Source organism: Physella acuta, unplaced genomic scaffold (genome assembly GCF_028476545.2).
Source record: "Physella acuta isolate Inbredline_101_S28 unplaced genomic scaffold, ASM2847654v3 ptg000604l, whole genome shotgun sequence".
Taxonomy (NCBI): Eukaryota; Metazoa; Mollusca; class Gastropoda; family Physidae; genus Physella; species Physella acuta.
In genome coordinates, this window is record NW_026732123.1 from 291448 (window position 1) to 314748 (window position 23301).

The following is a 23301-nucleotide window of genomic DNA, read 5'->3' on the forward strand; positions in this document are numbered from 1 at the left end:
TTCGTGTTGTATTTCAAAACATACCCCTCCCCCCTCCCCTTTCCCTCACACCCCCGCGATGAGCACACTGAAGGGGATACAACTCGTTTTACATCGGTGTCGACCTGACGAGGATTATCTCCCCGCTGTAGGTGAGGAGAAATTCGAGATTTGCGTCCCATGTCAGGGCTAATAGTTGGGCAAGTTTGGGAGAGATAAAGGGGAGACAACGCCAAGTCTCCCGTCGACTGGGGGATGGTAATTATCTCAGACCACACAGGGGGGTTTGGGTTGGTGGCTGACGCTGGGCAAACCACTGGATTTGTTGGGGCAGTGGTTCTAAAATTGTTGTACTTATTTGGCACTAGAGTTAAGCTCGGATTTTTAGTTCTACTTTGAGCTATTGACGAAGTAAAGTTACTCTAAATTTAAAAAAATCAACCATTGTTATCCTCTCCGCATCCAGAGTTTCTTTCAGGCACGGCGGGCGAGGGCACTGTCACCCAGTGGCGTAGCGAGGTCGGGTGTCACCCGGTGCGGCACTTAATGGTGTCACCCCCCAGAGGCGTAGCGACCCTTCCCGGGGACAAACTTTCAAATTTTCGATTTGCACCCCCCCTCAAACTTTCGATTTGCACCCCCCCCTCAGATTTTCGATTTGCACCCCCCTCAAGTTTTTCTCTATATATTTTGCTATTTTTTGCCTTGGTGTCACCCCCTAATGGTGTCACCCGGTGCGGGCCGCACCCCCAGCCCCCCCTCGCTACGCCCTGCTTTCACCCTCCCCCTGGTGCACGTCAACCGCCCCCTCCCCACGAAATAAATTGAATTTATATAAAATAAAATATTTGAACCAGTTTCCAGTGGCTGGAGCCGCTCCCCCCCCCCCACCCATTCCCACGATAGCTTCCAATGGCCTCAATCCCTCTCAGTAATTTAAAAAAAAAGCTGGTAGCACAACAACACTGAGAACGCTTAAAATTAAACTTAAAATAGAAAATTCTAGTCACGTCAAGTTGTTATAAAATAATTAGACTGACACCCTATAGACACCATAATGTTTACACTTGATTAAATGTCGTACTCAAGATGTCTGGCAGGACACGACCCTGGAGCTTCAGAAAACGCGTGGAGACAGTCAGTCTCTGGGGAATTTCCGGTAGATAAAACCCCGCTTCCGATTTTGGCTGGGGTGGTACCATGACCTAAAACATAGGGCAAGGTTAGATCGTGTTTTGTATTTAGCATACGAATATCGTGTTTTGGTATTAAGCATGTGTAGATGGTGTTTTGTATTTGAGAATGATTTGATTGTGTTTTGTATATAGAATGTAAAGATTGTGTTTTGTATTTAGAATGTTTAGATTGTGTTTTTATTGATTTTTGTATTTAAAATGTGTAGATTGTGTTTTGTATTTAGAATGTTTAGATTGTGTTTTGTATTTAAAATGTTTTGATTGTGTTTTGTATATAGAATGTGAAGATTGTGTTTTGTATTTATAATGTGAAGATTGTGTTTTGTATTTATAATGTGTAGATTGTGTTTTGTATTTAGAATATGTCGACCGTTTTTCTTGTTATAGAATTTATTCGAGGACTTTCTAATCTTATTTCCACATTAAAATAGAGCAATAAAAGTTTCCCTTTCAAACCTGACGGTCTATGGGGCAAGTGAAGTAGAGTTCACTTGTTTCTGTGACCTCGGCATATGAAGAGATAGTGTGGTCAGCACTATGCCCAGCCACGTTTACTTTCCCTAACGTGAGTTAGGTACCCATCAGAGTTAAGTGGACTCAGGGACGGTCTACTGACTTGAACCCGGATTCGAACTCGAGACTTACAGGCTAGCAGTCCAGCTCTCTACTGCTAGACCTCTCCGTCCCATAAAAAATAGAGCAATAAATTAAGATTAATCTTTTCAAAAATGTAATATGTTAATGTTGACATCTTTTCAAGTACTTAAGAGAATGTGTTTTTGTATCCTAAAATGGTTTTTTTTTTGTCTTAGAATGGGTATTCGTGTTAGAATGTTTAGTCTTCCCGTTTCTAATCTCACAGTCTGCAGTTAAATAACGACGAGTTCATCTGTTTGTCTGTGCGAATGTCTAAAGGATAGTATGAACAACTCTATACCCTTCTAACGTTGCTTTTCCTAACACGAGTAGGAGCGCCCTAGGGACTAGAGCCAGGGTTCTGAACTCAAGACTAATGGGTTAGAAGCCGTGTGATGTAACACACGACCACGCCGTTTTTGTGTATTAAATCCATTAGATGCAATGGCAACAACATGGCAATAGTTTAAGCGTAATTAACTAGATGGGTAGCTAGTACAACTGGCAATTTCAATTTTTTTTTATGTTACTGAAAAATCTGCTATCACACAACGTTTCTACAGCAAATATTGCGGATAGTTTTCTACTTTCATTCTACGTGTGATTCATCTTTGGCTCAGGTTTTCCCATTCAAACCCGCTGCTGAGCGGTGGAGAAAAAAAAATGGCGCTCCACAATATCGGCAACACGATACTATAGATTCCCCGTGAAGACAGGCTCTGTGGGGTCATACACACGTCTGACTAGACCCCTCGCAGACACATCTGTCATGTCTCGGAGATCCGAGACCCCCTAGGGCTCGAGACCCTGGGTCCCAGAAAGTTGTATTCATCACACGGTAATTGTCCATCACATAAAACGCGCGATTGTAGTGTGCGTGTGGTTAAGTTTCTGATTGATTCGCTGAGAGCCTTATCGTACATACATGTGTGTGGGACAGCGTGGTCGAATGGTAGAGCATCCGACTGCTAACCCGAGAGTCTCGAGTTCAAATATGGGTTACACTCCGAAGAACGTCATAGAGTCCACCCAGCTGAGAGAATGAGAGGCGGCTGGGCATAGTGCTGACCACTCTAACCGTCATATGCCGTGGTCACAGAAACAGGTAAACTCTACTTCACTTGCCCCGTAGACCGTCGTGTGCGAAAAGGGTACTTTATTTTACCTTTTTTTCTGAAATAAAAGTTTACATGCACACAAACATACACACATACATATCATCCATCATAATCAAGTGATTTTAAACATGTCGTTCATTACTGACATGACGTTTGTTAACCTGACTTGACCACCATTTTATAACACTTGGTCACACACAAAACATGACGTCACAATCTACTCCCCATGTCCCGCTGTACGTCTGATGCAAATTGTCGCCGGTAAACAAATCTTTCATACGATTCTGTCTGGGGATGTTTTAAACGTTGACATTTTAAACCAATTAAATGGGTCAAAACTTTCAGGGATTAAAATTTTCAGGGATCAAATCTTCTAGGGATCGTACCTAACAGGGATCGTACCTAAAAGAAATCGTGCTTATAGGGATCGTACTTAATAGGGATCAAACATAATAGGGATCCAAACTAATAGGGATCCAACCTAATATAGGGATTCAACCTAAAAGGGATCGTGTCTAATAGAGATCAAACCTACTAGGGATCCAAACTAAAAGGGATCGTACCTAATAGGGATTAAACCTAATAGGTATTTAACCTAATAGTAATCCAACCTGATAGGGATCCAACCTAAAAGGGGTCCAACCTGATCGAAATTAGACAGCATAAGCTTAGGTTATAAACAGGAACTAAATATAACTGTATCTAAGACTAGGATAGCATAGTTTTGTAATTTTTTATACAGCAAATGACACAAGTAACGTAAAGTGAAGACTAAAACAAGGGGTTCGGTATTATTATATTTTTATTTGCATGGGTTTCTAATATACATTATTTTATTTCTTGGATTAAAAATGTTTTTTTATCGAGTATTACATATTTATTATTTTTGTTTTTGGCTGGGTTCGATGGTTGGGTTCGATGGTTGGGTTCGATGGTTGGGTTCGATGGCTCAACTTATTTGGGCTTACAGGCCTTGAAGGCGGATGTACCGTGATCATGACCTAGTTTTGACAGGCCTCGAGTGACCAGTGACTGACCATCTGTGGACGAGCCCACGGTCTTGTCAGTAGCACGAGACCTTTTGCGAGACATTCGTCTCTCTGTCTTCGAACCTTTTCTACAAACGCTAGAAATAATATTGTTTGTGTTTTGACTTGTCACATTATTCTCCTTACACAAATTGACGTGTTTAGGAAAGAATTCATCGGTGTCATCCTGGGCTGCGCCCCTCTGAACCACAGGCAGCTGGGTATGGTTCGCATTTGGGTTGGGATTGTAAACCCTAAAGGCTGAAGTTCGGTTATCATGACCTAGTTGAACTTTTCCCTTAATGGACGAACTCTCCACCTTGCATGCACTTCTGGTACCCGTGCTTGATGTAATGTTGTTTGTTTCCTTCGCTTTAGAATTTGTCCAAGCATTCTCGTTCAACAAACCGTCTTCGGAAACGCCGCTACCTTTTGCCGCAAGACTTGTCGTGGGGTCACTGGAGGACCCAGGCCTCAACAAGACGGGGATAGCTCCCTGTGTCTGGCCTAAGCGCGATGTTTCAGCTCGACGCGCCTGCTCACGAATGGTATTTGGACATTTCCGTATTATTGGTGGCGGTGTTTTGTCGAACGAGCGTTTTGTCTGAGCATTTTCTTGTTGCCAGATCAAGAAGTATCTGTATTGGTCGAAAACATCAAGGAGTGAGAACATCAGCATGAGGACGACAATCTCAGTGTCCGCCTTACCCACATGTTCAAAGCGCATACCACTCGCTATGCACAGTAAACTGACGGCGGCAAGCAACATAAAAATACACAGGATATCTTTAAGCCGCCAGTTTTTCAGTAGTACCTTAAAGTACTGCCACACCGTGGGGTAGACTTTGACCACAGGGAACGTGTAGGAGCACAGTTCGCAGGATGTCCGGCCGTTGAGACCCAGCCACTTCTCTAGGCAGGACACGTGTATGGAGCCCATAGATCCAGAGCAATAACAGGGCGAGACGAGTTTCTCACGACCGCCATCGTCGTGACAAATCCTGCAGCATTTGTCATCTGAATTATATACCTGGGAGGTGCTCTGCGAAACCATCGTTGGTTTCTACAGATTTTGTTTTGTTCTCTGCTACTGCCGAGTGAGGCTGTGGCGATGGTACTGGCTACTGCCGTGTCCGCTGTCACAATACTATTGGCTACTTTGATACCTGGCCAAGAGTAAAACTTACGAGGTTTTATTATTATCTCTACTTCAACGGGTAAAAAGCTGCGACGGATTGGCTTGTTTTCCGACGAACATTTCAGCCGATGATTGAAACTAGGCAGATTGTGCGCATGTTTTAATTGGTTGTGATCTGCCGTCTCTCGATGGTGCTGCTACAAGTGGTGCGTACGAGTCTGGGAAAGGTGTTTGTGGTCTTCAGCTGAAGTCTTGAAACATAAAAACGCCTTATTAAAAGTGGCACTAGTCATTTTTAATTTTGGTAATAATTATAAAGCAATCACGGTTAAGTTTGGCGAGAGTTTTAGGATAAAGAGTTTAGGTTACTTAAGAAATAACCATACGCACAGACAGACACGGACACACACACGCACACACAGTCACACACACACGCACACACACACACACACACACACATATATATATATATATATATATATATACATACATACATATATATATATATATATATATATATACTAGCTGTATCCCGTGCTCCGCCACGGTAAATCATTTTTAAATATACCAACTTTGGAACAGAACAAAACTAAACACAACACAAACGAACGAACGCAAAAAAAAAACGAAAAAACGAACACAACACTCATAACATAAACACAATTTAAATGCAATCATAAAGGCATATTGCTCACAGTCTAGCCCGTAGCGCCAAATCGCGCCCTTTCCGAGTCCCGGCGGACGCGTCTGACACAGTGAATGACTACAAAACAGAGGTGTTGCGACCCTTTCCGGCGCCCGGGGACAAACTTTCGATTTGACCCTCCCTCAAACTTACGATTTGCACCCCCTCCCCTCAAAATTTCAATTTCCACCCCACCCCCTTAAACTTTTGATTTGCATTCCCTTCAGACTTTCGATTTGCACCACTTTTAATTTGAAATTTCCCCCGCTCAAACTTTTGATTTGCACCCCCTAAAACTTTCGATTCGCACCCTACCCCCCTCCCTAAAACTTTCGATTTCCAACCCCCCCCCCCCCCTAGCTACGCCTCTCTTATAAAACCCCAGCTTGTCCGCAAACCGAAAGATAAAATAATAATAAATAATATACAATAAAAAATAGGCAATATTTAAAATATCAGTGTTTACCTACCATATATCACTTTATCAATTCACGCATTTTTTCCCAGTATTTTAATTTTAAAAATTTTCAATTGAGTTTCATAACTAAAACCATTGCGCACCCAATGTCTATAATGGTGCGGAATAGTTGATTAAAAATTAGAAGTAGTGAATAAAATAAATAAAAGATTGCCTTTTATCAATCCATGCTAATTATAATTTTCTAACAATCCGCATCCGCACAATTTGCATTCACATTTTGCTAATTATATTATTGCAACACTAATTCCTTCTAAGAGGTCCGTAGATTTGCATTCACATTTTTTTATTAGCGTGAGTTTAATTTATTTTTAAATTACCTCCCTTGTCAAAAAAAGAGTTAAATTAATTTGATTTTTCTAGCCTACTGTTATTACGTTATTAAAATGTTTCCACCTTTCTAAGGCATAAAAAAGAAAACAATATTTGACATTGATCCTTTTAATATGTTTTAGCAATGTGCGTGTATTTAATATTCTCTTTACGTTATGCAAAATTGTACAAACAGTGGAAATTATAAAATAGCTCTATGCCACTATATAAACAAACCCTACTCTAATACTTATAATAAGACACTGCGGTGCACTGAAAAGCACAGCATGGTGCGTAGCTTACTTTTATAGTCCCAAAATCTATAGCGATGACGGACGGAAGGACACGCTCAGCCCGATTATATTATAGATATATATATATATATATATATATATATATATATACATACATTCATATATATATGCACAAGCCATACTTGCTAACTTTGTTTGATGCAGGAAGGTGATTTAATTCAATTCAAATTATAAGACATAAGTTTTGTCACTTCATGTGAAGGAGAAGTTAAAGGAGGTTTAATGATGTCACCTAAGTAAGATAGAGGTTAGGTGATGCCAATTTATCTAAGAGTGATGTCATTTGATGTCACTTTATGTAAGAGTGATGTCAAGTGATGTCACTTTATGTAAGAGTTATGTCAATTGATGTCACTTTAAGTGAGAGGTCAAGTGATGTCAATTTATCTAAGAGTGATGTCATTTGATGTCACTTTATGTAAGAGTGATGTCAAGTGATGTCACTTTATGTAAGAGTGATGTCAAGTGATGTCAATTTATGTAAGAGCGATGTCAAGTGATGTCACTTTAAGAGAGAGGTCAAGTGATGTCAATTTTTTGAAAGATTTATGTTAATTGATGTCAATTTATGTAAGAGTTATGTCAATTGATGTCACTATATGTAATAGTAATGTCGAGTAATGTCACTTTAAGAGAGAGGTCAAGTGATGTAAATTTACGTAAGAGAGAGAGGTCAAGTGATGTAACGTTACGTAAGAGTGATATTAAGTTAAATAATGTCACTTTATGTAAGTGAGATGTTACGTGATGTCCCTTTATGTAAGACATAGGTAAGGTGATGTCACTTTAAGAGAAGGGTTAAGTGATGTCGGTTTAAGAGAAATGTTAGCTGATGTCATTTTGTGTAAGAGAGAGGTCAAGTGATGTCACTGTATGTAATAGAGATGTTAGGGACGTTACTTTATGTAAGAGTAATGTCAAGTGATGTCACCTTATGTAAGAGTGATGTCAAATGATGTCACTTTATGTAACTGAAACTAAAGAAATCAAACCATCAACATGAAATAAGCTGAGGCGACCACTGTTCTACAAAAACAGGCGAAGAGTGTGTGATCTACCAAACTGCGAAACGATGCATCTAGATTTTAACCTCTTGACGATGGGCTCTGAGTGTGTTGTTTGTGCTTTAGTACGTTTGTACTTATAAGATGGCGTATTACTTCCAGTAAAAAGTTTGTTAATATTAATGTTTACGCTTTCCAATATAGACACCATTACTAGGAAATGACGTCATAAATAAATAAAAACACGGATGCTCTCATTTATTTGTTTACCTAAAGTAAAAAGATTAAACAGAGGCTAACCTTTAACGACTCAATATAAAGAGACATGAGTTTTGGATTTCCCATACGTGTGTCGCTTCAGATTACATTGAGATTCAGCTATTGAGCTGCACTCTTGTCTTTTCATACTTGAGATTGATCACAGATTTGAATTGGGTATTGCAGTTTGGTTATATAACTTGACAAAAGTGCCCATCCAAGTAGTCTATTACATGTAAACATCTACTGTCTTAAAAGTTGAGAGAAAACTACCAATTTAATATAATACGTGTGTATGAAACTTCGTCAACCTAACTGAAACCAGTGTTGTTTTTAGGCAACTCTTTAAGGGAGGGGGGGGGGGGAGAGAAATGTCTCTAAAAATCTAAAATAAAATGTAAAACTTATTATTCGTCTCATTTAAACATCCATACTTTCAAATTCGGTTTTATTATATTTTTGTTTACATGGTTTTCTCACATACGCCATTTTAGTTCTTGGATTAAAATTTTTTTTTTATCCAGTATTTTAATATTTATTATTTATGTTTTAACAAGCAATGATGAAATGCGAATGAGTAACGCGTCAAACAATGTGTACTAAAAACGGCCTCATACACCATTACTAAGTATCAACCATACGTCGGTGGTTGGGTTCAATTGTTGGTTTCGCTGGTTGAGTTTTCTGTTTGGATTATCTCGTCCCCCACCCTCCCGAAAATATCAAGTGCCCCTCCCCCCCCCCTCCCCTGAAGAAAAAAGTCTGTAAGAAACACTGACTGAAACGGTACTCAACTTATCGTGTTTACGAACGCACAGTCAGACAAAACTGAAAAAAAAACTAAGATATGAAAATCTGGAAGGATTTAAAACGTCATTTTCAAAATCTCTCCCTAAATATTAGAAAAGGTATCCAATAGATTATAGATAATATAGTGACCCGCGCTTTTCTTTATAGTTACTTAAATAGTAGGGTAGTATAAAATATTTTAAGCAAATCGTTTATTTTCTACTTTTTAGTGCATCATTAATAAAAAATGGTATTAAAACGGTTTTATTCAATTTTGTTACAATAAGTATTACGGACAGTTCTCTACTTTCATTTTTCGCGTGATTCTATACTATACTATACTAAAGAATCTAATAGAGATGTATTCGCTTGTAGCCTCACCGTGAAGACAGGCTCTGTGGGGTCATACACACGTCTGACTAGACCCCTCGCAGACACATCTGTCATGGCGCGGAGATCCGAGACCCCCTAGGGCTCGAGACCCTGGGTCCCAGAAAGTTGTATTCATCACACGGTAATTGTCCATCACACAAAAGGCGCGATTGTAGTGTGCGTGTGGTTAAGTTTCTGATTGATTCGCTGAGAGCTTTATCGTACACATATGTGTGTGGGACAGCGTGGTCGAAAGGTAGAGCATACGACTGCTAACCCGAGAGTCTCGAGTTCAAATATGGGTTCAACTCCGTAGAACGTCCCAGAGTCCACCCAGCTGTAGTGGGGCACTTACTCGCGTGAGAAAATGAGAGGCGGCTGGGCATAGTGCTGACCCCTCTATCCTTCATATGTCGTGGTCACAGAAACAGGTGAACTCTACTTCACTTTCCCCGCAGACCGTCGTGTATGAAAGGGAGTTTTATTTTACCTTTTTTTTCTGAAATAAAAGTTTACATGCATACAAACATACAGATCATCCACCATAATCAAGTGATTTTAAACATGTCCTTCATTAATGACATCACGTTTGTTAACCTGATTTGACCACCATTTTATAACACTTGGTCACACACAAAACATGACGTCACAATCTACTCCCCATGTCCCGCTTTACGTCTGATTCAAATTGTCGTCTGTAAACAAATCTTTGATACGATTCTGTCTGGGGATCCAACCTAATAGGGATAAAACTTTCAACCTAATATTTATCCAACCCAATAGGGATTTAACCTGCTTGGGATTTAACCTAATAGAGGTCCAACCTAATAGGGATCCAACCTAATAGGGATCCAACCTGATTTAAATTAGACAGCATTAGCTTAGATTATAAATAGGGACTAAATATAACTGTATCTAAGACAAGGGTAGCATAGTTTTGTAATAGAAAGATAAAAACTCTATACAGCAAATGCGACAAGTAATGTAAAGTGAAGACTAAAACAAGGAATGTTTAGACCAGAAGTGTATTCATTTATTCACATCGCATTCAACTTGTCTTCATTTATATAATTATTTGTAAACTAAATTTTCGTTCAAATTACAATTCGTAATTAAAATTGTGGAAACTACAAACCTTGTAAAATGTCTCTAAAAATCTAAAATATAATGTAAAACTTATTATTCGTCTCATTTAAACATCCATACTTTCATATTCGGTATTAATATACTTTTGTTTACATGGTTTTTTCACATACGCTATTTTATTTCTTGGATTAAAAAAATGTTTTTTATCCAGTATTTATATAATTATTTTTTATGTTTTGGCAAGCAATGATGAAATGCGAAAAACAGTCTCATACACATTTTCTAAGTATCAACCATTCGTCGGTGGTTGGGTTCAATGGTTGGGCTCATTGGTCGGGTTCCCTGGTTGGGTTCGATGGTTCAACTCATTTGGGTTTATATACTTTGAAGGCGGATGTCCATTCATCTTGACCTAGTAGTGACAGGCCTTGAGTGACCAGTGACTGACCATCTGTGGACGAGCCCACCTTCTTGTCAGTAGCACGAGACCTGTGGCGGGGCATTCGTCTCTCTGACTTCGAACCTTTTCTAACCATCCTAGAAAGAATGTTGTTAGTATTTTTACTTTCCACATCAGCTATTTTATTCATTTCATTATTATCAATTTTAGGCGAGCGAGCATTCTCCTTACACAAAAAGACGTGTTTAGGAAAGGTAAAGAATTCATTCGTGTCATCCTGGGCTGCGACCCTTTGAACCACAGGCAGCTGGATATGGCTCGCATTTGGGTTGGGTTTGTAAACTCTGAAGGCTGAACATAGGTCATCATGACCTAGTAGTGCCAGGCCTTGAGTGACCAGTGACTGACCATCTGTGGACGAGCCCACTGTCTTGTCAGTAGCACGAGACCTGTGGCGAGACATTCGTCTCTCTGTCTTCGAACCTCTTCGAATGTTGTTTGTGTTTTTACTTTCCACGTCATCTATTTCATTCATTTCATTATTAGCAATTTTATGCGAGCGAGCATTCTCCTTACACAAAAAGACGTGTTTAGGAAAGGTAAAGAATTCATTCGTGTCAACTTGGGCTACGTTCCTTTGAACCACAGGCAGCTGGATATCGGTCGCATTTGGGTTGGGTTTGTAAACCCTGAAGGCTGAACATAGGTCATCATGACCTAGTAAAGATAATCCACATGACCTATGGCGAACTCTACGTCTATGTGTTTTTGAGCTTCTAGTATCCACGCTTGTTGTAATGTTATTTATTCCGTTCTGTTGAGGTATGGTCCAAGCATTCTCGTTCGACAGTAGCCTTTCTTCAGAAAAGCTTCTAAAATCATTAGTTTCATCGCCGTCTGCGACCCTCTGGAACTCGGAACCAGCAGGCAGTTGGGTGTGGGCTACGTTGATGTTGGCATTGCCGTTGCCGTTTGCCGCAAGACTTCCCGTGGGGTCATTGGAGTATGTAGGCGTCAAAAACACGGGCATACCTCCCTGTGTCTGGCACGTGAGGGATGTTTGAGCTTGATGCGCCTGCGCACGTATTATTGGTGGCGGTGTTTTGTCCAAGGCCATTTGTGTCAGAGAGTTTTCTTTTCTCCAGATTAAAATGTCTTTACAACGGTAGACAATGATATCTACAATCAAAAAAAAAAAAAAGAGCAGGCCAAACAGTGAGAATATCAGCATGAGGAAGACAATCTCAGTGTCCATCTTACCCATAAGTTTAAAGCACACAACACTCGCAATGCACAGGAAAATGAAGGTGGCAATAAACATAAAGAGACACAGGATGTCTTTAAGCAGCAACTGGTCCAGTGGTACCTTAAAGTACTGCCACACCGCGGGGTAGACTTTGACCATAGGGAAAGTGTAGGAGCACAGCTCGCAGGATGTCCGGCCGTTGAGGCCCAGCCACTTCTTCAGGCAGGACACATGGACGAAGCCCACAGATCCAGAGCAATAGCAGGGCGAGACGAGTTTCTCACGACCGCCATCGTCGTGACAAATCCTGCAGCATTTGTCATCTGAATTATATACCTGGGAGATGCTCTGCGAACCCATCATTGGTTTCTACAGATTTTGGTTTGTTCGTTCACTGCTACTGCCGAGTGAGGCTGTGGCGATGGTACTGGCTACTGCCGTGTCCAGCTGTCACAATACTATTGGCTACTTTGATACCTGGCCAAGAGTAAAACTTGCGAGGTTGTATTAATATCTATACATCAAAAGCTGCGATGGATTTGCATCTTTTCTGACGAACATTTCAGCCGATGATTGAAACTAGGCAGATTGTGCGCATGTTTTAATTGGTTGTGATCTGCCGTCTCTCGATGGTGCTGCTACAAGTGGTGCGTACGAGTCTGGGAAAGGTGTTTGTGGTCTTCAGCTGAAGTCTTGAAACATAAAAACGCCTTATTAAAAGTGGCACTAGTCATTTTTAATTTTGGTAATAATTATAAAGCAATCACGGTTAAGGTTGGCGAGAGTTTTAGGATAAAGAGTTTAGGTTACTTAAGAAATAATCATACGCACAGACAGACACGGACACACACACGCACACAAACACACACACATACACACACACACATACACACACACACACAAACATATATATATATATATATATATATATATATATATATATATATATATATATATATATATATATATATATATATATCTATACTAAGAATACTGCCTAGCTTCGCTTAGGATTTCAAAAAAAAAAGTAAATTGAATGATTAATTAATAGGTGATGGCTGTTATGTTAAATGCTTAGGGCCTAAATTTATACAGTGGAATAATATAAAGTTACCCAAACATTGATGGAATATTCGCAAACTTATTACACGCAAGGTTATTAGAACTGCAAGGGCTTTCTTAATAGTATCAATCAAATATTATATTAAATTAGTTTTGAAATTAATTTTTACAATTTCAGCATAATTCAAAACTTAATTTATAATAAAATATGTATTTAAACAATGCTATACTTTATGACTTTTTGTTTTTTTTCTTAAAAAGAGTATATAAAATATTTAAAAATTATTACACTAAAAAGTTATCTCCCCTGTTCATAGAGCAAATGACACAATTTCGTATAATGAGAATTTCAATCGCGGTCATTTTCGGCCCTCTTCGAGGGCTTTGAGTCTGACCAACAGCTTTTCCATACGGCCTAGTCATCTATAGAGGTGTATACAAAAATTAGATATACGGAGTAAGTACCCTGAAATCTTTGTTGAAATAACCCTCTGTTTTTCCCATAAAATACAAAGATTATAAAGGGAAATACGACTGGTCAGTTTTGACCCATTTAACGAATTTTCCCGGACATGGCGAGTTTTTTGTGACACCCCAAGGCGTTCTCCTACCACCTCACAAAATTTCAAGGGGGGTCATCGGAGGAAATTTTTTTTCGTAATAGAGCTCATATAAAGAGAACTTCACTCGCGGTCACTTTTTAGCCCTCGTTGAGGGCTTTGAGTGAAACCGACAGTTTTCCCTAAAGGTCAAGCCATTTACCTAAGAGCATGCAAAAACATTAGCCAGATGTAAAGACGGTAAGTGCCCTAAAATCCGTTTTGAAATCACCCTTTGTTTTTCCCCATAAAATACAAAGATTATATAGGGAAATACGACTGGTCAGTTTTGACCCATTTAACGAATTTTCCCGGGTCTGGCGAGTTTTTTGTGACACCCCAAGGCGTTCTCCTACCACTTCACAAAATTTCAAGTGGGGTCGTCGGAGGAAATTTTTTTTCGTAATAGAGCTCATATAAAGAGAATTTCTTTCGCGGTCAATTTTTAGCCCTCGTCGAGGGCTTTGAGTGAAACCGTCAGTTTTCCCTAAAGGTCAAGCCATTTACATAAGAGCATGCAAAAAATTAGCCAGATGTAAAGACGGTAAGTGCCCTAAAATCCGTTTTGAAACCACCCTCTGTTTTTCCCATAAAATACAAAGATTATATAGTGAAATACGACTGGTCAGTTTTAACCCATTTAACGAATTTTCCCGGACATGGCGAGTTTTTTGTGACACCCCAAGGCGTTCTCCTACCACCGCACAAAATTTTAAGGGGGGTCGTCGGAGGAAATTTTTTTTTCGTAATAGAGCTCATATAAAGAGAATTTCACTCGCGGTCAATTTTTAGCCCTCGTCGAGGGCTTTGAGTGAAACCGTCAGTTTTCCCTAAAGGTCAAGCCATTTACATAAGAGCATGCAAAAATATTAGCCAGATGTAAAGACGGTAAGATTTAATTCAATTCAAATTATAAGACATAAGTTTTGTCACTTCATGTGAAGGAGAAGTTAAAAGAGGTTAAATGATGTCACCTAAGTAAGAGAGAGGTTAGGTGATGCCAATTTATCTAAGAGTGATGTCAATTGATGTCACTTTATGTAAGAGTTATGTCAATTGATGTCACTTTATGTAAGAGTGATGTCAAGTGATGTCAATTTATGTAAGAGCGATGTCAAGTGATGTCACTTTAAGAGAGAGGTCAAGTGATGTCAATTTATGTAAGAGTTATGTCAATTGATGTCACTTTATGTAAGAGTGATATCAAGTGATGTCAATTTTTTGTAAGAATTATGTCAATTGATGTCAATTTATGTAAGAGTTATGTTAATTGATGTCACTTTATGTAATAGTGATGTCGAGTGATGTCACTTTAAGAGAGTGGTCAAGTGATGTAACTTTACGTAAGAGAGAAGTCAAGTGATGTAACTTTACGTAAGAGAGAGGTTAAGTTAAATAATGTCACTTTATGTAAGAGAGATGTTAAGTGATATCCCTTTATGTAAGACATAGGTTAGGTGATGTCACTTTATGTAAGACAGATTAGGTGATGTCACTTTAAGATAAGGGTTAAGTGTTGTCGGTTTAAAAGAAAGGTTAGGTTATGTCATTTTGTGTAAGAGAGAGGTCAAATTATGTCACTGTACTTTATGTAAGAATATTGTCAAGAGATGTCACCATATGTAAGAGTGATGTCAAATAATGTCACCTTATGTAAGAGGGATGACAAATGATGTCACTTTATGTAACTGATACTAAAGAAATCAAACCATCAACATGAAATAAGCTGAGGCGACCACTGTTCTACAAAAACAGACGATGAGTGTGTAGTCTACCAAACTGCGAAACGTTGCATCTAGATTTTAACCTCTTGACGATGGACTCTGAGTGTGTTGTTTGTGTTTTTGTACGTTTTTACTTACAAGATGGCGCATAACTTCCAGTACAAAGTTTGTTGATATTAATTTTGTACAATTTTCTCAACCCACCCATACTAGGAAATGACGTCATAAACACATAAAAACACGGATGCTCTCATTTATTTGTTTACCTAAAGTAAAAAGATTAAACAGAGGCTAACCTTTAACGACTTAATATAAAGAGACATGAGTTTTGGATTTCCCATACGTGTGTGTCGCTTCAGATTACATTGAGGCTCAGCTATTGAGCTTCACTCTTGTCTTTTCATACTTGAGATTGATTACAGATGTGAATTGGGTATTGCAGTTTGGTTATATAACTTGACAAAAGTGCCTATCCAAGTAGTCTATTACATGTAAACATCTACTGTCTTAAAAGTTGAGAGAAAACTACCAATTTAATATAATACGTGTGTATGAAACCTCGTCAACCTAACTGAAACCAGTGTTGTTTTTAGGCAACTCTTCACGGGAGGAGAGTGGGGGGGGGGGGGGGGGGGGGGAGGGAAATGTCTCTAAAAATCTAAAATAAAATGTAAAACTTATTATTCGTATCATTTAAACATCCATACTTTCAAATTCGTTATTACTATATTTTTGTTTACATGGTTTTCTCACATACGCTATTTTATTTCTTGGATTTAAAAATGTTTTTATCCATTATTTATATATGTATTATTTATGTTTTGGCAAGCAATGATGAAATTCGAATGAGTAACGCTTCAAACAATGTGTACTAAAAACCGTCTCATACACCTTTATTAAGTATCAACCATTTGTCGGTGGTTGGGTTAGCTGGTTGGGTTCAATGATTGGTAACGCTGGTTGAGTTATCTGGTTGGATTATCTCGTCACCCACCCTCCCGAAAATATCAAGTGCCCCTCCCCCTCCCCTGAAGAAAAAGTCTGGAAGAAACACTGACTGAAACGGTACTCAACTTATCGTGTTTAGTACGCACAGTCATACAAAATTGCAAAAAACTAAGATATGAACGATCTGGAAGGATTTAAAACGTCAACATTTTCAAAATCTCTCCCTAAATATTAGAAAAGGTATCCAATAGATAATATAGTGACCCGCGCTTTTCTTTATAGTTACTTAAATAGTAGGGTAGTATAATATATTTTAAGCAAATCGTTTATTTTCTACTTTTTAGTGCATCATTAATAAAAAATGTTATTAAAACGGTTTAATTCAATTTTGTTACAATAAGTATTACGGGCAGTTCTCTACTTTCTTTTTTCGCGTGATTCTATACTATACTATACTAAAGAATCTAATAGAGATGTATTCGCTTGTAGCCTCACCGTGAAGACAGGCTCTGTGGGGTCATACACACGTCTGACTAGACCCCTCACAGACACATCTGTCATGGCGCGGAGATCCGAGACCCCCTAGGGCTCGGGACCCTGGGTCCCAGAAAGTTGTATTCATCACACGGTAATTGTCCATCACACAAAAGGCGCGATTGTAGTGTGCTAACCCGAGAGTCTCGAGTTCAAATATGGTTTCCACTCCGTAGAACGTCCCAGAATCCACCCAACTGTAGTGGGGCATTAACACACGTGAGAAAATGAGAGGCGGCTGACCCCTCTATCCTTCATATGTCGTGGTCACAGAAACAGGTGAACTCTACTTCACTTTCCCCGTAGACCGTCGTGTGTGAAAGGGAGTTTTATTTTACCGTTTTTTTTTTCTGAAATAAAAGTTTACAAGCACACACACATACAGATCATCCATCATAATCAAGTGATTTTAAACATGTCGTTCATTAATGACATCACGTTTGTTAACCTGACTTGACCACCATTTTATAACACTTGGTCACACACAAAACATGACGTCACAATCTACTCCCCATGTCCCGCTTTACGTCTGATTCAAATTGTCGTGTGTAATACGATTCTGTCTGGGGATCCAACCTAATAGGGATAAAACTTTCAACCTAATGTTTATCGAACCCAATAGGGATTTAACCTGCTTGGGATTTAACCTAATAGAGGTCCAACCTAATAGGGATCCAACCTAATAGGGGTCCAACCTGATTTAAATTAGACAGCATTAGCTTAGTTTATAAATAGGGACTAAATATAACTGTATCTAAGACAAGGGTAGCATAGTTTTGTAATAGAAAGATAAAAACTCTATACAGCAAATGCGACAAGTAACGTAAAGTGAAGACTAAAACAAGGAATGTTTAGACCAGAAGTGTATTCATTTATTTACATCGCATTCAACTTGTCTTCATTTATATAATTATTTGTAAACTAAATTTTCGTTCAAATTTCGGTGAATTACAATTCGTAATTAAAATTGTGGAAACTACAAACCTTGTAAAATGTCTCTAAAAATAAAATGTAAAACTCATTATTCGTCTCATTTAAACATCCATACTTTCATATTCGGTATTAATATATTTTTGTTTACATGGTTTTCTCACATACGCCATTTTAGTTCTTGGATTAAAAAATGTTTTTTATCCAGTATTTATATAATTATTTTTTATGTTTTGGCAAGCAATGATGAAATGCGAATCAGTAACTAAAAAAAAACAGTCTCATACACCTTTACTAAGTATCAACCCTCGTCGGTGGTTGGTTTCAATGGTTGGGTTCAATGGTTGGGTTCAATGGTTGGGTTCATTAGTCGGGTTCCCTGGTTGGGTTCGATTGTTCAACTCATTTGGGTTTATAGAACTTGAAGGCGGATGTGCGGTCATCATGACCTAGTATTAAAAAGGCTCTAGTGACCAGTGACTGACCATCTGTGGACGAGCCCACCTTCTTGTCACGAGACCTGTGACGGGACATTTGTCTTTCTGTCTTCGAAACTTTTCGAACGTTGTTTGTGTTTTTACTTATTTTATGGGAGCAAGCATTCTCCTTACACAAAAAGAAGGGTTTAGGAAAGGTAAAGAATTCAGCCGTGTCATCCTGGGCTGCGACCCTTTGAACCACAGGCAGCTGTATATCGGTCGCATTTGGGTTGGGTTTGTAAACCCTGAAGGCTGAACATAGGTCATCATGACCTAGTATTGACAGACTTCGAGTGACCAATGATTGGCTGGTTGGGTTCAATGGTCGGGTTCGCTGGTTGGGTTCGATGGTTGGGTTAGTAGGTTGGGTTCGATGGTTCAATTCATTTGGGCTTATAGACCTTGTAGGCGATGCACGGTCATCATGACCTAGTAGTGACAGGCTCCGAGTGACCAGTGGATGACCATCTGTGGACGAGCCCACCGTCTTGTCAGTAGCACGAGACCTGTGGCGAGACATTCGTCTCTCTGTCTTCGAACCTTTTCTAACCACCCTGGAAAGAATGTTGTTAGTATTTTTACTTTTCACATCAGTTATTTCATACATTTCATTGATAGAAATTTTATGCGAACGAGCAATCTTACACAAATAGACGAGTTTATGAAAGGTAAAGAATTCATCTGTGTCATCCTGGGCTGCGAACCTCTGAACCACAGGCAGCTGGATATCGGTCGCATTTGGGTTGGGTTTGTAAACCCTGAATGCTGAACATAGGTCATCATGACATAGTAAAGATAATCCACATGACCTATGGCGAGCTCTACGTCTATGTGTTTTTGAGCTTCTAGAACCCACGGTTGTTGTAATGTTATTTATTCCGTTCTGTTGAGGAATGGTCCAAACATTCTCGTTCGACAGTAGCCTTTCTTCAGGACAGCTAAAATACTGATCAGTTTCATCGCCGTCTGAGACCCTCTGGAACTCGGAACCAGCAGGCAGTTGGGTGTGGGTAACGTTGATGTTGACATTGCCGCTACCGTTTGCCGTAAGACTTGTCGTGGGGTCCCTGGAGTGCCCAGGCCTCAATAAGACGGGGATACCTTCCTGAGTCTGGACGGCGCGCGATGTTTCGGCACGATGCGCCTGCTCGTGGATTTTATCTTGAACATTCCGTATTATTGGTGGAGGTGTTTTGTCGAACACCATCCGATTTTGACCTTTTTTGTTACGCCATATCAAGAAATGTCTGCGTCGGTAGAACACGATTCGGACAATCAAACAGATGTAGCCGACGTCAAGGAGTGATACCAGCAGCATGATGATGACACTCGTAGTGTCTGCCTTACCCACATGTTCAAAGCACATACCATTCGCTATGCACAGTAAAGTTATGCTAGCAAGCAACATATAACGACACAGGATGTCTTTAAGCAGCCAGGTTTTCATTAGTATCTTAAAGTACTGCCACCCCGTGGGGTAGACTTTGACCATAGGGAACTTGTAGGAGCACAGCTCGCAGAATTTCCGGCCTTTGAGACGCAACCATTTCTTCAGGCAGGATACATGTACGAATCCCATGGATCCAGAGCAATAGCAGGGCGAGACGAGTTTCTCACGACCGCCATCGTCGTGACAAATCCTGCAGCATTTGTCATCTGAATGATACACCTGGGAGGTGCCCTGCGAACCCATCGTTGGTTTCTACAGATTTTGGGTTGTTCACATTTACTGCCGGGTAAAAAGCTGCGATGGATTGGATTGTTTTCTGACGAGTATTTCAGCCGATGATTGAAACCAGTCAGATTGTGAGCAGCGTGTCGAAGATTGGATTTGTTGTGATCAGCCGTCTCTCGATGGTGCTGCTATAAGTGGTGCGTACGTGTCTGGGAAAGGTGTTGGTGGTCTTCAGCTTAAGTCGTGAAACATAAAAACGCCTTATTAAAAGTGGCACTAGTCATTTTTATTTTGTTAATAATTATAAAGCAATCACGGTTAAGGTTCACGTTGTGATTAGGTTAGGTGATTTCAATTTATGTAAGAATGATGTCAAGTGATGTCACTTTAAGAGAGCGTTTAAGTGATTTCTTGTAAGAGAGAGGTCGAGTGATGTCACTTTATGTTACAGAGATGTTAAGAGATGTCACTATGGAAGAGAGAGGTTAAGTGATGTCATATTGTGTAAGAGAGATGTTGAGTGATGTCATTTTAAGAGAAAGGTTAGATGATGTCACTTTATGTAAGACATAGGTTAGGTGATGTCACTTTAAGAGAAGGATTAGGTGATGTCACTTTAAGAGAGAGGTTAGGTGATGTCACTTTATGTAAGACATAGGTTAGGTGATGTCACTTTAAGAAAAGGATTAGGTGATGTCACTTTATGTAAGACATAGGTTAGGTGATGTCACTTTATGTAAGACATAGGTTAGGTGATGTCACTTTAAGAGAAAGGTTAGATGATGTCACTTTATGTAAGACATAGGTTAGGTGATGTCACTTTTAGAGAAAAGTTAGATGATGTCACTTTATGCAAGAGTACAGTAAGAATGACGTAACGTGATGTCACACGATGTATGTGTAAGTGAAATCTGTACTATTTGGAAGTATTTATTGTAAGCTTAACGTGAAGTAAAGGCAATAGATGTAAGAGAGAGTAAAGAAATGACTTTTTTGTACATTTTACTGAGTTTAAATCCCTGATAACTGAAACTAAAGAAAACAAACCATCGAAATAAAATAAGCTGAGGCGACCACTCTTCTACAAAAACAGGCGATGAGAATGTAATCTACCAAACTGCTAACCTTTGTATCCAGATTTTAATCTGTTGTCGATGGTCTCTGAGTGTGTGTTTATCTTTTAGTACCTTTTCAATTACAAAGTTTGTTGATATTAATGTTTCCGCTTTACTCTATACAAGGCGATGTCAATACATTAACCATAGTAGGAAATGACGTCATAAATAAATAAAAACAAGGATGCTCTCATTTATTTGTTTACCTAAAGTGTAAAGATTAAACCAAATTTTTAAATTTACCAAAAGCTAACCTTTAACTACTCAAAGTAACCTAAAGAGACAGGAGTTTTTGATTTCCCATAAACTTGAGTCGCTTCAGATTACATTGAGGCTCAGCTATTGAGCTGCATACTTGAGATTGATCACAGATATCAATTGGGTGTTTCAGCTTGGTTAAATAACTTGACAAAAGTGCCTATCCAAGCAGTCTATTACTTGTAACATATATTGTGTTTTTTTCAATGCATCTCTTCGGGGGGGGGGGGGGGAGGGGGAGTGTGGGGGGGGGGGGGGCATTACAGTAGCGTAGCGAGGGGGGGGGCATATGTCCCCGGGCGCCGACATTAAGGGGCGCCAAAATGGGTTTGGAAAATAAATTGAAAGGTTGAGGGGGGTGCAAATTGAAAGTTTTAGGGGAGGCGGGGGGGGGGGGGGGGGGGGGGGAGAATGCAAATGAAAATCTTGAGGGGGGGGGGGGTGCAAATCGAAAGTTTTAAGGGGAAGAGTGCAAATCGAAATCTTGAGGGGGGGGGGGAGGTGCAAATCGAAAAGTCCCCGGGTGCCGGGAAGGGTCGCTACACCTCTGGGGCATTAGCACCAAGTTTACCCTCCCCAAACGAAATGGAAATATGTATAGAATATATATATATATACCTTTATCAGTGTCGTCCCTCCCCCTTACGGAAAATTTGGTTCACCCCCCCCCCCTCCCCGAAAATATCAAGTGCCCCCCCCCCCCCCCCCCGGAGATAAAATAAAAGTCTGGAAGAAAAACGTCAAAATGTGTCAAAATCTCAATTTTGATTTTTTTTTTTAACGATCACAATACATTATTTACATCGAGTATACAATAAAGTAGGGAGGTGTAAAACGGCGATAACTGTAAATATTTAATAATCATTCAGCACGATTACAATACTTTCTTCATATTTTTCATACGATAAACTATCACACAACTTTCAGGCTCAATCCAGGGGCAGATAACTCCCATCGTGTTCCACTAACGGAGCCAGACAACCATGCAAGAAAGATGGAGGGCTCCAGTGACGTTAATTTCCCACTTCCGGTTCTGTCGTGTGGGGAATCGTTCCGCTTTCACGACTTGAACCGCGCATGACGGAAGTGCCGGCGAGATGCCGTGAATGGGCATTGTCAGCCATTGTTAACAATGGGCATTGTCAGCCATTGTTAACAATTGGCATTGATTAGCCGTCCTCATGCATGGTAAAACACAAAGAGCGGAGGGTAAAATAAAAACGTCGACAGACCGTGATGATGTGATGGCTTACAGTAAAACGATTCTGAATCAAGAATTCTAAATTAACCTACATGCATCATACATCTTTGTGTACCATTTCAAATTGGCGAAATGGTGAAGTTTTCTCACCAACTTCACAACGCTTAGACATCAACTGATTAACACAGAGTTTGTAAAGTCCGAAAATGATGACGGTAAGTATTAATCGAATAAAAAAGCTATACACACACATGCGCGCAAGTACGCACACACACATACATATAGGTATAATATAATGTATAATATTATATATATATATATATATATATATATATATATATATATATATATATATATACATATATATAGTGAAAATGTAGGTTGATGCTACCACTTGAATTTGATTTTGCAATACCCGACAAGTTTCAGAGCACATGCCTCACATTAAATCTGACCAAAAACTGACTTAAACTTAAAACTGACTTTAACCAACCGAAGCCAAGTATAAACTTTACTTTCCAAGAAACTGTAAAATTTGGTATTCATATGGCTAAACCAGGATACAATAAAATGATAGAAACATTTTTTCATGGGCAGTGGCGTAGCCAGGATCGTCTCAAGGGGGGGTTCCAATTTTTACCCAGGGACAAACTTTCGATTTGCTCAAACTTTCGATTTTCACCCCCCCCCCCCTCAAACTTTCGATTTGCACCCCCCCCCCCCCTCAAACTTTTGAT

The 23301-nt window shown here is 39.5% G+C and overlaps 3 protein-coding genes across 7 annotated transcripts; all 3 read right to left on the minus strand.

The window, feature by feature from the left end:
- Nucleotides 1-3720: 3720 nt before the first annotated feature.
- LOC131947668 (E3 ubiquitin-protein ligase MARCHF1) lies at nt 3721-8091 on the minus strand. 4 transcript variants are annotated; one of them, XM_059308923.1, is made up of 2 exons: nt 7975-8091; nt 3721-5346 (listed from the first exon to the last, which is right to left on the minus strand). In XM_059308923.1, the coding sequence occupies exon 2, from the start codon at nt 5009-5011 to the stop codon at nt 3884-3886; it is 1128 nt and encodes a 375-aa protein (XP_059164906.1). In that variant the 5' UTR covers nt 5012-5346; nt 7975-8091; the 3' UTR covers nt 3721-3883. The 4 variants fall into 4 exon arrangements, with proteins under 4 accessions (XP_059164906.1, XP_059164907.1, XP_059164908.1 ...); XM_059308924.1 differs by having other exon boundaries at nt 7943-8091; XM_059308925.1 differs by having other exon boundaries at nt 7877-8091.
- A 2318-nt stretch (nt 8092-10409) lies between these two features.
- Nucleotides 10410-15635, minus strand: LOC131947669 (uncharacterized). 2 transcript variants are annotated; one of them, XM_059308927.1, is made up of 2 exons: nt 15563-15635; nt 10410-12731 (listed from the first exon to the last, which is right to left on the minus strand). In XM_059308927.1, exon 2 carries the CDS (start codon nt 12400-12402, stop codon nt 10759-10761), a length of 1644 nt encoding a protein of 547 aa, XP_059164910.1. In that variant the 5' UTR covers nt 12403-12731; nt 15563-15635; the 3' UTR covers nt 10410-10758. The 2 variants fall into 2 exon arrangements, with proteins under 2 accessions (XP_059164910.1, XP_059164911.1); XM_059308928.1 differs by lacking the exon at nt 15563-15635 and adding an exon at nt 15410-15484.
- Nucleotides 15636-17914: 2279 nt separating this feature from the next.
- LOC131947671 (uncharacterized) lies at nt 17915-21244 on the minus strand. Its single transcript, XM_059308929.1, has 2 exons — nt 21116-21244; nt 17915-20225 (listed from the first exon to the last, which is right to left on the minus strand). Exon 2 carries the CDS (start codon nt 20006-20008, stop codon nt 18239-18241), a length of 1770 nt encoding a protein of 589 aa, XP_059164912.1. The 5' UTR covers nt 20009-20225; nt 21116-21244; the 3' UTR covers nt 17915-18238.
- Between the last annotated feature and the right edge of the window lie 2057 nt (nt 21245-23301).